This window comes from Pongo pygmaeus, chromosome 4, assembly GCF_028885625.2.
Source record: "Pongo pygmaeus isolate AG05252 chromosome 4, NHGRI_mPonPyg2-v2.0_pri, whole genome shotgun sequence".
Classification (NCBI taxonomy): Eukaryota; Metazoa; Chordata; class Mammalia; order Primates; family Hominidae; genus Pongo; species Pongo pygmaeus.
The window spans coordinates 117,284,147-117,296,382 of NC_072377.2; the positions used below are offsets into that span (position 1 = coordinate 117,284,147).

The 12,236-nt window shown below is 43.3% G+C and overlaps 1 protein-coding gene across 4 annotated transcripts in view; it reads right to left on the reverse strand.

Annotated features, from left to right (window-relative positions):
• Positions 1 to 12,236, reverse strand: part of MCC (MCC regulator of WNT signaling pathway) — a 478,671-nt gene that overhangs the window by 58,345 nt on the left and 408,090 nt on the right. For all 4 annotated transcript variants that reach the window (XM_054488736.2, XM_054488737.2, XM_063665146.1 and 1 more), the window contains one exon: positions 930 to 1,070. In XM_054488736.2, coding sequence (XP_054344711.1) covers positions 930 to 1,070 — 141 coding nt within the window. The remainder of the gene's footprint in view (positions 1 to 929; positions 1,071 to 12,236) is intronic.

Below are 12,236 nucleotides of genomic sequence, written 5' to 3' on the forward strand. Positions count from 1 at the left end.
AATTTCCTGAATAAACAAGAATGTTTCTTAAAACAATACCGAACTTTTTAGAGGATGCTAAGTGTACGATACAGTCAACTACTCTGAGGCCTTGGCAAATACGCTTAAGCGGTAACACTAATAAAAGAAACCTATGATGATAATAATAAGGCATAGTTTTGCAGCTTTAAACAAGCAGTAATTTAAAAACAGATAAATTTCAAAGTGATGAAGCAGAAAAAAAAAGTGGTCCATTCAAATTACCACTTGCTCGCCAATGAGTGAACTGTAGTTATTTAAATTGACTTGTTTTCATGACAAAAAATCAGCAGCATGCCTGAAGAGCCAGGAAAATATTCATACCCTTTGACCTACAATTCCTGCTTCGGGATTTTATCCAGAGGAAAATATTCAAAAGAATGAAGATCTTATCTGCATTAAATTATTCATCATAGAATTATTTTTAATATCAAAAGTCTAAATGTCTTTTAGAAAAGTGAATAAATTAACAATATAAAAACTTGATGGAGAGGTTACAGCCATTCAGAATAAATAGAGATTATTAAAAGCAACATTTTAAAACTACAACAAAATGAAGAACTAGAATGCACTAGATTTATCACAATGTAAATTACATATGAACATGAATAAAAATCTGCAAGAACAAATGAATACGTAACATACCAAAAAATCGATAATTTGAGTGATAGTACCTAAATGAAATTATATTTAAGATGAATATGCTAGGAGAAATATACCTGTTTACTAACATCATATTCATTACTCTTAGCTATTTGCTGTCCAAACCGCCAGCTATGCCTTCGTCCAAACTGCCAGATATGCCTTTGAAAAGCCAATTTCCTGCTTTTATTCTGAAGGTTACTCTGGATGCACTTCTACCCTGAAGTAGCTCCAAACATCCCAGTGTGTGCCTCGCACTGTTTTCCTACCTGTACTGCAAGGCCAGCCTCAGCGCTGTGGCATTGGATTCGTATTTTCCCACCAGCATGCTCATCCTCTCGGCATTGCTTTTACATTCCTCCAGGGTTATGGTCAGGAGGTCATTTTGGGATTTGAGGTGCTCGATCCGGCTACAAAGGAACAAAAATCAGTTTCACACTAGGGTTACAGTTAATCTGCCAATATTTCAGTTGTCTAATTTATATTCAGGCCAGAAAATCACGTGAGGATGTGGGCTTGTCAGATTAGTAGCTGACACAGTATTTTGTCAAAGAAGCAACTCTACATAAAAGTATCACTAAACTCTGTGTGAATTACAAATAAAAAAATAAGCCTCCTGGTTAAAAATAAGCCCCCCAGTCACTGCCACACTCACTTCACGTCTATCATGAGCAGGGCACAGCGCTAGGCTCTGGAGATATTCCAAGGAAAGGAGACAGTTGTGCAACCTCCAGGCCCCCGTCATGTGGAACATCTGGTGGGCTTAGATAAGTCACCCTCCACATGCAGGGATGAAAAGCCGCATGACAGCAGTCATGGCTATTTGTTAAGCCTTTGCTTTAGTGATTCTCCTAGCAACCCTTTGAATTAAGTGTTGTTACTCCCATTTCAGAGGAGGAAATGGAGGCCCAGAAACATTAAGTATCTTGCCCTGGGATTTGAACCAGGAAGTGTGACCCCAAATCCCATCCTCATAATCACAAACTACAGAGAGAACCAAAGGATGAATCAGTGAGTGAACAGGAACCTTCCCCCGGCAGCCTTTAAGTGGGAAATGGACCAGGAGCCATGGATTGTACCCAAAGCTGCTTTTGGGTTACACAGTCTAGCAGCTCTAACTAGTGGTAGGATAAGCACTGGGAACTTGAAGTTTTACAGGATTCAGAACTGTAGATTCAGGGCAAATGAGTCTGTGGCAAAGTTAGCAAACAAATGAATAATATGATCCTTCAGCTTCTCCGTTTTCCATCTCAGGGTACAGATGCTCTTGATGCCACAAGTCATTTTCCATGGACACATCTATTTGTAGTACTCTGACCACTAACTCTTAAAGAGAAAGCTTCACACAAACAAACTGCAACTGACTTGAAATGTTAAGGGGTTTGGAAGCCATTAGCTTCAAGGAAGAATCTTAGACTCACACCTCAGAGCAGAATATGGAGACACTTTCCAACATGGGAGACATCTGGTGAGTGTAGAAGAACTAAGAACACTGCCAGGCTCTGGCCATTCCAAGGTCATTTCAAGGTAAGGTGCTACAAGGATGCTTTTCTGCCCCTGTTCACATTAAGACTTCTGGAAAAGAGTCCCCATTCTCTCATTTACTTTTCAACTTGCTCCAGTCTACAGTCCGTCCCTGCTAATTACATAAAGCCTTTACCCAACTTATAGACCTCCATGTGGCCAAGCCCATCTCAGGGCCCTTCTCAGGCAACACCCCACTGATCTGTTACTCTTTCCTTCTTAAAGAGCTCCCCTCACTTAAGCCATGGTGGGTCTCTGCTGGTTTTCTTCTTGCCCTAGCGGCTATTTCCTTTCAGTCTCCTTTGTTAGATGCTCTATAAAATTAGATTCTCTATAAAAAATATAGATTCTCTATAAAATTAGTAAGGCTTGCCATTCTCTTGGGGCTGTCCCGGGGTCCCCTCTGCTATCAACACTCCCACCCTAGGGGTGATTTCTATCCAGTCCCATGACTTTATTAGGCAGGTATGCTCTGCTGGCTCACAACTTTCTCTAGCCCAGAGCTTTCTTCTGAGGGCCAGGCACACATATCCAGCTGCCTTCCTGACATTTCCTTTTACTGTCACATTGCCACCTCTAGTTTAACATTCCAAAGTGGGATTCTTGATTTTCCCTGAACCTCATCCTCCCTTATCTTCTCCACCTCAGTAAATGCCACCACCATCTACCCAACACTACACGTTAGACCAAGCTTGTCCAACCTGTGGGCTCCATGCGGCCCAACACAAATTTGTAAACTTTCTTAAAACATTACGAGATATTTTTGCAATTTTTTTTTTTCAGTTCATCAGCTATCATTAGTGTTAGTGTATTTTGTTTGACCCGAGACATTCCTCTTCTTCCAGTGTGGCCCAGGAAACCAAAAGATTGGACACCCCTGCACTAGACTCCTGACGATCTTTTTCGAGACCATCCCTTTCTCTTATCCAAGTGGAACCCAGCTGCAGTCTCCACTGCTTTCAGCACCACACAGGCCGTGCGTGAGGCCCCTGGCCCCATCCCGCCACAGCTGCCCTGGCGCACCACAAAGATCGTGCTGCTTCCACTCTTATCCCATCCTTCCCATTCTCCACACCCAGATAAGCTTCCATAGTGCCAACCAGATCTTGTTCTTCCACATTCGAAAACCCTTTAATGACTTCTAATTACACTTCGAATAAAGAGTAAAATTTGTCCGTGGCATCAAAATCCACAGCTGAGCCAGCCCCTGCTCTGCCACCTCGTCTCGTGTAGCTTCTTCTTCCCCTTACTCCATTTCAGTTCCACTGGCCTTTGGACAATTCCTCTTTCAGGCCTCATGGTTGTTAAGTGGACATAAGAATATCAGTTTGCCATATGGCTGCTTTTTTTTTTTTAAATCCATCTCAACGTAAGCCTCCCATCTTCAGACACCTGCCCTGACTACCCACCGAAAAATTAACCCTCCCTGGGGTCCCACGCCCACGGAGCTTCGCTCACTGCTAGCACAGCAGTCTGAGATCGAACTGCAAGGCCGCAGCGAGGTTGGGGGAGGGGCGTCCGCCACTGCTGAGGGTTGAGTAGGTAAACAAAGTGGCCGGGAAGATGGAACTGGGTGGAGCCCACCGCAGCTCAAGGAGACCTGCCTGCCTCTGTAGACTCCACCTCTGGGGACAGGGCATAGCTGAACAAAAGGCAGCAGACAACTTCTGCAGACTTAAAAGTCCCTGTCTGACAGCTTTGAAGAGAGTAGTGGTTCTCCCAGCATGCAGTTTGAGCTCTGAGAACTGACAGACTGCCTCAAGTGGGTCCCTGACCCCCGAGTAGCCTAACTGGGAGACACCTCCCAGTAGGGGCCAACTGACCCCTCATAGAGCCGGGTGCCCCTTTGAGACGAAGCTTCCAGAGGAAGGATCAGACAGCAACATCTGTCGTTCTGCAGTATTTGCTGTTCTGGTGATACCCAGGCAAACAGGGTCTGGAGTGGACCTCCAGCAAACTCCAAAAGACCTGCAGCTGAGGGTCCTGACTATTAGAAGGAAAACTAACAAACAGAAAGGACATCCACACCAAAACTCCATCTGTACATCACCATCATCAAAGACCAAAGGTAGATAAAACCACAAAGATGGGGAGAAACCAGAGCACAAAAGCTGAAAATTCTAAAAATCAGAGTGCCCCTTCTCCTCCAAAGGAAGACAGCTCCTCGCCAGCAATGGAACAAAGCTGGACAGAGAATGACTTTGATGAGTTGATAGAAGAAGGCTTCAGATGATAGGTAATAACTAACTTCTCCAAGCTAAAGGAGTATGTTCGAGCCCATCGCAAAGAAGCTAAAAACCTTGAAAAAAGATAAGATGAATGGCTAACTAGAATAAACAGTGTAGACAAGTCCTTAAATGACCTGAAGGAGCTGAAAACCACAGCACAAGAACTACATGACGCATGCAAAAGCTTCAGTAGCTGATTTCATCAAGTAGAAGAAAGCGTATCAGGGATTGAAGATCAAATGAATGAAACGAAGTGAGAGGAGAAGTTTAGAGAAAAATGAGTAAAAGGAAATGAACAAAGCCTCCAAGAAATGGGACTGAGAGTTGACAAAGTGCTAGCAGCCCTCGCTTGCTCTTGGCACCTCCTCGGCCTCAGCGTCTACTCTGGCCATGCTCAAGGAGCGCTTCAGCCCACCACTGCACTGTGGGGGCCCCTCTCTGGGCTGGCCGAGGCTGGAGCCGGCTCCCTCTGTTTGCTGGGAAGTGTGCAGGGAGAGGTGCGTGGCACTTGCGGGCCAGCGCGAGTTCCGGGTGGGCGCGGGCTCAGCAGGCCCCGCAATTGGAGCGGCCGGGCCCTGCTGCCGGCCCTGGGCAGTGAGGGGCTTAGCACCCGGACCAGCAGCTGCGGAGGGTGCGCCGGGTCCCCCAGCACTGCCAGCCTGCTCGTGCCAAGCTCGAATTCTCGCTGGGCCTCAGCTGCCTCCCCATGGGGCAGGGCTTGGGACCTGCAACCCACCATGCCCAAGCCCCCCTCACCCGCCATGGGTTCCTGTGCATTCCAAGCCTCCCTGATGGGTGCCGCTCCCTGCTCCGAGGCGCCTGGTCCCATCGACTGCCCAAGGGCTGAGGAGTGTGGGCGCATGGCACAGGACTGGCGGGCAGCTCTGCCTGCGGTCCCAGCGCAGGATCCACTAGGTGAAGCCAGCTGGGCTCCTGAGTTGGGTGGGGTCTTGGAGAACTTTTATGTCTAGCTTGAGGACTATAATTGCACCAATCAGCACTCTGTGTCTAGCTCAAGGTTTGTAAACGCACCAGTCAGCACCCTGTCAAAACAGACCAATCAGCTGTCTGTAAAACAGACCAATCAGTTCTCGGTAAAATGGACCAATCAGCAGGATGTGGGTGGGGCCAGATAATGGAATAAAAGCAGGCTGCCCGAGCCAGCAGCAGCAACACGCTCGGGTCCCCTTCCATGCTGTGGGAGCTTTGTTCTCTCGCTCTTCACAATAAATCTTGCTGCTGCTCACTCTTTGGGTCTGCGCCACCTTTAAGAGCGGTAACACTCACCGCGAAGGTCTGCAGCTTCACTCCTGAAGCCAGCAAGACCACGATCTCACCAGAAGGAACAAAGAACTCCAGACACGCTCCCTTTAAGAGCTGTAACACTCACTGTGAAGGTCTGCAGCTTCACTCCTGAAGCCAGCGAGACCACGAACCCACCAGAAGAAAGAAACTCTGGACAAGTCTGAACATCAGAAGGCATAAACTCCAGACACACCATCTTTAAGAACTGTAACACTCACCGTGAGGGTCCGTGGCTTCATTCTTGAAGTCAGCGAGACCAAGAACCCACCAATTCTGGACACAGGACTATGTGAAAAGACCAAATCTACATCGGATTGGTGTACCTGAAAGCGATGGGGAGAATGGAACCAAGCTGGAAAACACTCTTCAGGATATTATCCAGCAGAAGGTCCCCAACCTAGCAAGGCTGGCCAACATTCACATTCAGGAAATACAGAGAACGCCACAAAGATATTCCTAGAGAAGAGCAACTCCAAGACAAATAATTGTCAGATTCACCAAAGTTGAAATGAAGGAAAAAAATGTTAAGGGCAGCCAGAGAGAAAGGTGGGATCACCCACAAAGGGAAGCCCATCAGACTAATAGCTGATCTCTTGGGAGAAACTCTAGAAACCAGAAGAGAGTGGGGGCCAATATTCAACATTCTTAAAGAAAAGCATTTTCAACCCAGAATTTCAAATCCTGCCAAACTAAGCTTCATAAGTGAAGAATAAATAAAATCCTTTACAGACGAACAAATGCTGAGAGATTCTGTCACCACCAGGCCTACCTTACAAGAGCTCCTGAAGAAAGCACTAAACATGACAAGGAACAACCAGTACCAGCCACTACAAAAACATGTCAAATTGTAAAGACCATCAATGCTAGGAAGAAACTGCATCAACTAACGAGCAAAATAACCAGCAAACATCATAATGACAGGATCAAATTCACACATAACAATATTAACTTTAAATGTAAATGGCCTAAATGCCCCAATTAAAAGACACAGACTGGCTAACTGGATAAAGAGTCAAGACCCATCAGTGTGCTGTATTCAAGAGACCCATCTCATGAGCAGAAACACACATAGGCTCAAAATGAAGGGATGGAGGAAGATCCACCAAGCAAATGGAAAACGAAAAAAAAGCAGGGGATGCAATCCTAGTCTCTGATAAAACAGACTTTAAACCAACAAAGACAAAAAGAGACAAAGAAGGCCATTATGTAATGGTAAAGGGATCAATTCAACAAGAAGAGCTAACTATCCTAAATATATATGCACCCAATAAAGGAGCACCCACATTCATAAAGCTAGTCCTTAGAGACCTACAAAGAGACTTAGACTCCCACACAATAATAATGGAGACTTTAACACCCCACTGTCAACATTAGACAGATCAACAAGACAGAAAATTAACAATTATATCCAGGAATTGAACTCAGCTCTCCACCAAGCAGACTGAACAGACATCTACAGAACTCTCCACCCCAAATCAACAGAATATACATTCTTCTCAGCACCACACCGCACCTATTCCAAAATTGACCACATAGTTGGAAGTAAAGCTCTCCTCAATAAATGTAAAAGAACAGAAATTATAACAAACTGTCTCTCAGACCACAGTGCAATCAAACTAGAACTCAGAATTAAGAAACTCACTCAAAACTGCTTAATTACATGGAAACTGAACAACCTGCTCCTGAATGACTATTGGGTACATAACAAAATGAAGGCAGAAATAAAGATGTTCTTTGAAACCAGTGAGAACAAAGACACAACATACCAGAATCTCTGGGACGCATTTAAAGCAGTGTGTAGAGGGAAACTTATAGCACTGAATGCCTACAAGAAAAGCAGGAAAGATATAAAATTGACACCCTAACATCACAATTAAAAGAATTAGAGAAGCAAGAGCAAGCACATTCAAAAGCTAGCAAAAGGCAAGAAATAACTAAGATCAGAGCAGAAATGAAGGAGATAGAGACACGAAAAACCCTTCAAAAAAATCAATGAATCCAGGAGCTGGTTTTTGGAAAAGATCTACAAAATTGATAGAACGCTAGCAAGACTAATAAAGAAGAAAAGAGAGAAGAATCAAATAGACGCAATAAAAAATGATAAAGGGGATATCACCACCGATCCCACAAAAATACACACTACCATCAGAGAATACCATAAACACCTCTACACAAATAAACTAGAAAATCTAGAAGAAATGGATAAATTCCTGGACACATACACCTTCCCAAGACTAAACTGGGAAGAAGTTGAATCCCTGAATAGACCAATAACAGGTTCTGAAATTGAGGCAATAATTAATAGCCTATCAACCAAAAGAAGTCCAGGACCAGACGGATTCACAGCCAAATTCTGCCAGAGGTACAAGGAGGAGCTGGTACCATTCCTTCTGAAACTATTCCAATCAACAGAAAAAAAGGGAATCCTCCCTAGTTCATTTTATGAGGCCAGCATCATCCTGATACCAAAGCCTGGCAGAGACACAACAACAAAAAAGAGAATTCCAGACCAATATCCCTGATGAACATTGATGCAAAGACCTCAATAAAATACTGGCAAACCGAATCCACCAGCACATCAAAAAGCTTATCCACCATGATCAAGTGGGCTTCACCCCTGGGATGCAAGGCTGGTTCAACATACGGAAATCAATAAACGTAATCCATCACATAAAGAGAACAAAAGACAAAAACCACATGATTATCTCAATAGATGCAGAAAAGACCTTTGACAAAATTCAACAGCCCTTCATGCTAAAAACTCTCAATAAACTAGGTATTGATGGGACATATCTCAAAATAATTAGAGCTATTTATGACAAACCCACAGCCAATATCATACTGAATGGGCAAAAACTGGAAGCATTCCCTTTGAAAATGGGCACAAGACAGGGATGCCCTCTCTCACCACTCCTATTCAACACAGTGTTGGAAGTTCTGGCCAGGGCAATCAGGCAAGAGAAAGAAATAAAGGGTATTCAATTAGGAAAAGAGGAAGTCAAACTGTCCCTGTTTGCAGATGACATGATTGTATATTTAGAAATCCCCATCATCTCAGCCCAAAATCTCCTTAAGCTGACAAGCAACTTCAGCAAAGTCTCAGGATACAAAATCAATGTGCAAAAATCACAAGCATTCCTGTACACCAATAACAGACAAACAGAGAGCCAAATCATGAGTGGACTCCCATTCACAATTGCTTCAAAGAGAATAAAATACCTAGGAATCCAACTTACAAGAGATGTGAAGGACCTCTTCAAGGAGAACTACAAACCACTGTTCAACGAAATAAAAGAAGAAACAAACAAATGGAAGAACATTCCATGCTCAGGAACAGGAAGAATCAATATCGTGAAAATGGCCATACTGCCCAAGGTAATTTATAGATTCAATGCCAACCCCATCAAGCTATCAATGACTTTCTTCACAGAACTGGAAAAAACTACTTTAAAGTTCATATGCAACCAAAAAAGAGCCCACATTGCTAAGACAATCCTAAGCCAAAAGAACAAAGTTGGAGGCATCATGCTACCTGACTTCAAACTATACTACAAGGCTACAGTAACCAAAACAGCATGGTACTGCTACCAAAACAGAGATATAGACCAATGGAACAGAATAGAGCCCTCAGAAATAATACCACACATCTACAACCATCTGATCTTTGACAAACCTGACAAAAACAACAAATGGGGAAAGGATTCCCTAGTTAATAAATGGTGCTGGGAAAACTGGCTAGCCATATGGAGAAAGCTGAAACTGGATCCCTTCTTTACACCTTATACAAAAATTAATTCAAGATGGATTAAAGACTTAAATGTTAGACCTAAAACCATAAAACCCCTAGAAGAAAACCTAGCCAACACCATTCAAGACATAGACATGGGCAAGGACTTCATGACTAAAACACCAAAAGCAATGGCAACAAAAGCCAAAATTGACAAATGGGATCTAATTAAACTAAACAGCTTCTGCACAGCAAAAGAAACTACTATCAGAGTGAACAGGCCACCTACAGAATGGGAGAACATTTTTACAATCTACCCTTCTGACAAAGGGCTAACATCCAGAATCTACAAACAACTTAAATTTACAAGACAAAATCAAACAACCCCATCAAAAAGTGGGCGAAGGATATGAACAGACACTTCTCAAAAGAAGACATTTATGCAGCCAACAGACACATGAAAAAATGCTCATCATCACTGGCCATCAGAGAAATGCAGATCAAAACCACAATGAGATACCATCTCACACCAGTTAGAATGGCAATCATTAAAAAGTCAGGAAACAACAGGTGCTGGAGAGGATGTGGAGAAATAGGAACACTTAAACTGTTGGTGGGACTGTAAACTAGTTCAACCATTGTGGAAGACAGTGTGGTGATTCCTCAAGGATCTAGAACTAGAAATACCATTTGACCCAGCCATCCCATTACTGAGCATATGCCTAAAGGATTATAAATTATGCTGCTATAAAGACACATGCACACATATGTTTATTGTGGCACTATTCACAATAGCAAAGACTTGGAACCAACCCAAATGTCCATCAATGATAGACTGGATTAAGAAAATGTGGCACACATACACCATGGAATACTATGCAGCCATAAAAAAGGATGAGTTCATGTCCTTTGTAGGGACATGGATGAAGGCAGAAACATCTTTGTAGGGACATGGATGAAGGCAGAAACCATCATTCTGAGCAAACTATCTCAAGGACAGAAAAACAAACATCACATGTTCTCACTCATAGGTGGGAATTGAAAAATGAGAACACCTGGACACACGGTGGGGAACATCACACTGGGGCCTGTCATGGAGTGGAGGGAGCGGGGAGGGATAGCAGTAGGAGGTATACCTAATGTAAATGACGAGTTGATGGGTGCAGCACACCAACATGGCACATGTATACCTATGTAAAAAACCTGCACGTTGTGCACATGTACCCTAGAACTTAAAGTATAATTAACAACAACAACAACAACAAAAAAGGAAAAATCAACCCTCCCAGAGCTTCTGCTGGTGTCCTATTCATTTCCTTCTTGGATCTTTCTTATCATCTGATTTGTTTTCTCTTTGGTCTATTTTCCCTAACAGAATATAAGCTCCATGACAGCAGGGACCCTTTCTGTTTTACTTTGCTTTGCATGCCACATAGTCTAGCATATAGCAGATGCTTAACACAGATTTGCTAAAGAAGGAAAACATTTTGGTGGGTGGGGATGACATCCCTCCCCTGCCAATCATGAAGTTAAAGGCTAACATACTTTGAGAGTAATAGGCCTCCAACTTTGAGGTAGTTAAAATAGCAGACATCAGGATATACTGGTAGCTTATTTCTAAGAACCCCCAGGTTCCCGCAGCAGCTAGGATCACAGAGATGACAATGGAGGTGAGGTCAAAGGGTAGGGGTTGTAATTCTGTCTCAGCTACTTAATAGCTCTGGATTTAAGGCAAGTCACTCAACTTGGGACTTCAAAGCCTTTCTTTTCTCATTTGCAAAACAGGACTACTCTACCCTCACAAGTTGAGGATTAAGTGGCTGTCTGTGAGAGCCCTTTGCAAGCTGTTAGACACCATAATAACATGAGCTACCAGCAAAATATTTCCCCTTTCTTTGGTCTCTCCTGGGTGTATATAACGGAGTAGAAAGCAACTCCCCTATTCGAGTTCAGCCACAAATACAACTTGTTAAAGCCCAGAATCTGTAGAGAGGAGATCCTCACTAAATCGAGGTCCCCCTGAAGGCATTTGACTTCATTAAATTGCAAACGGCATATTTGATTCAATTTTTAAGCACTCCCAGGGCAGTGATACCGAAAAGACTGCTTCTTCACTGCCACTAAGTAATCATCAGGATTATCATTCTTAAGTATTCTGGATTTAATAAGGAAACCATTTAATTTGAAGATTTAAAATGACCTAGATTGCCAATTACCTTAGTTCTCAAGAACTATATTAAACAGCTTCAATCAGGGAGGACTAACATGATAATTCAATTTATTCTGGTTTGCCATACACAACAGGAATGGAATTAAGCAACAGTGGATGGGGAACGGTATCCTTCTTTCTTCCTGGTTAGCTCATAAGCCTTTCGAATTCTTACAATGCTCTCCCACTAAAGATTGGTAGGTCAAGGCAGCCACACCACAGTTGGATGCGACTCAACAGTCCATTCTGCCACTGCAGAACCAATTCTGAGGCCAAGTGGTTTCCATGGTTTGGCCCTGGTCCTTCTCCTTTGCTTTGTTAGCAACTCCCTCATCACTGGCAGACACATAAGAGAGTCTTTGCCAACAGGCAAAAGGGCAAACTGAAACTACATCTTTTGTAAGAATTGAAAAGAATCTATAAAATGGGGTATATGGTAAAATTACTCTAGGTAGGACAGTTAGGATAGGATGTAGGGACCCAAGACTGAGCACATTTGCAAAGAGCATAAATAAAACTAGGCAACCATCAGGAAGATGATCTAGATCAGCATACCTGGTCGATGCCAGGAACGGCTCTACCA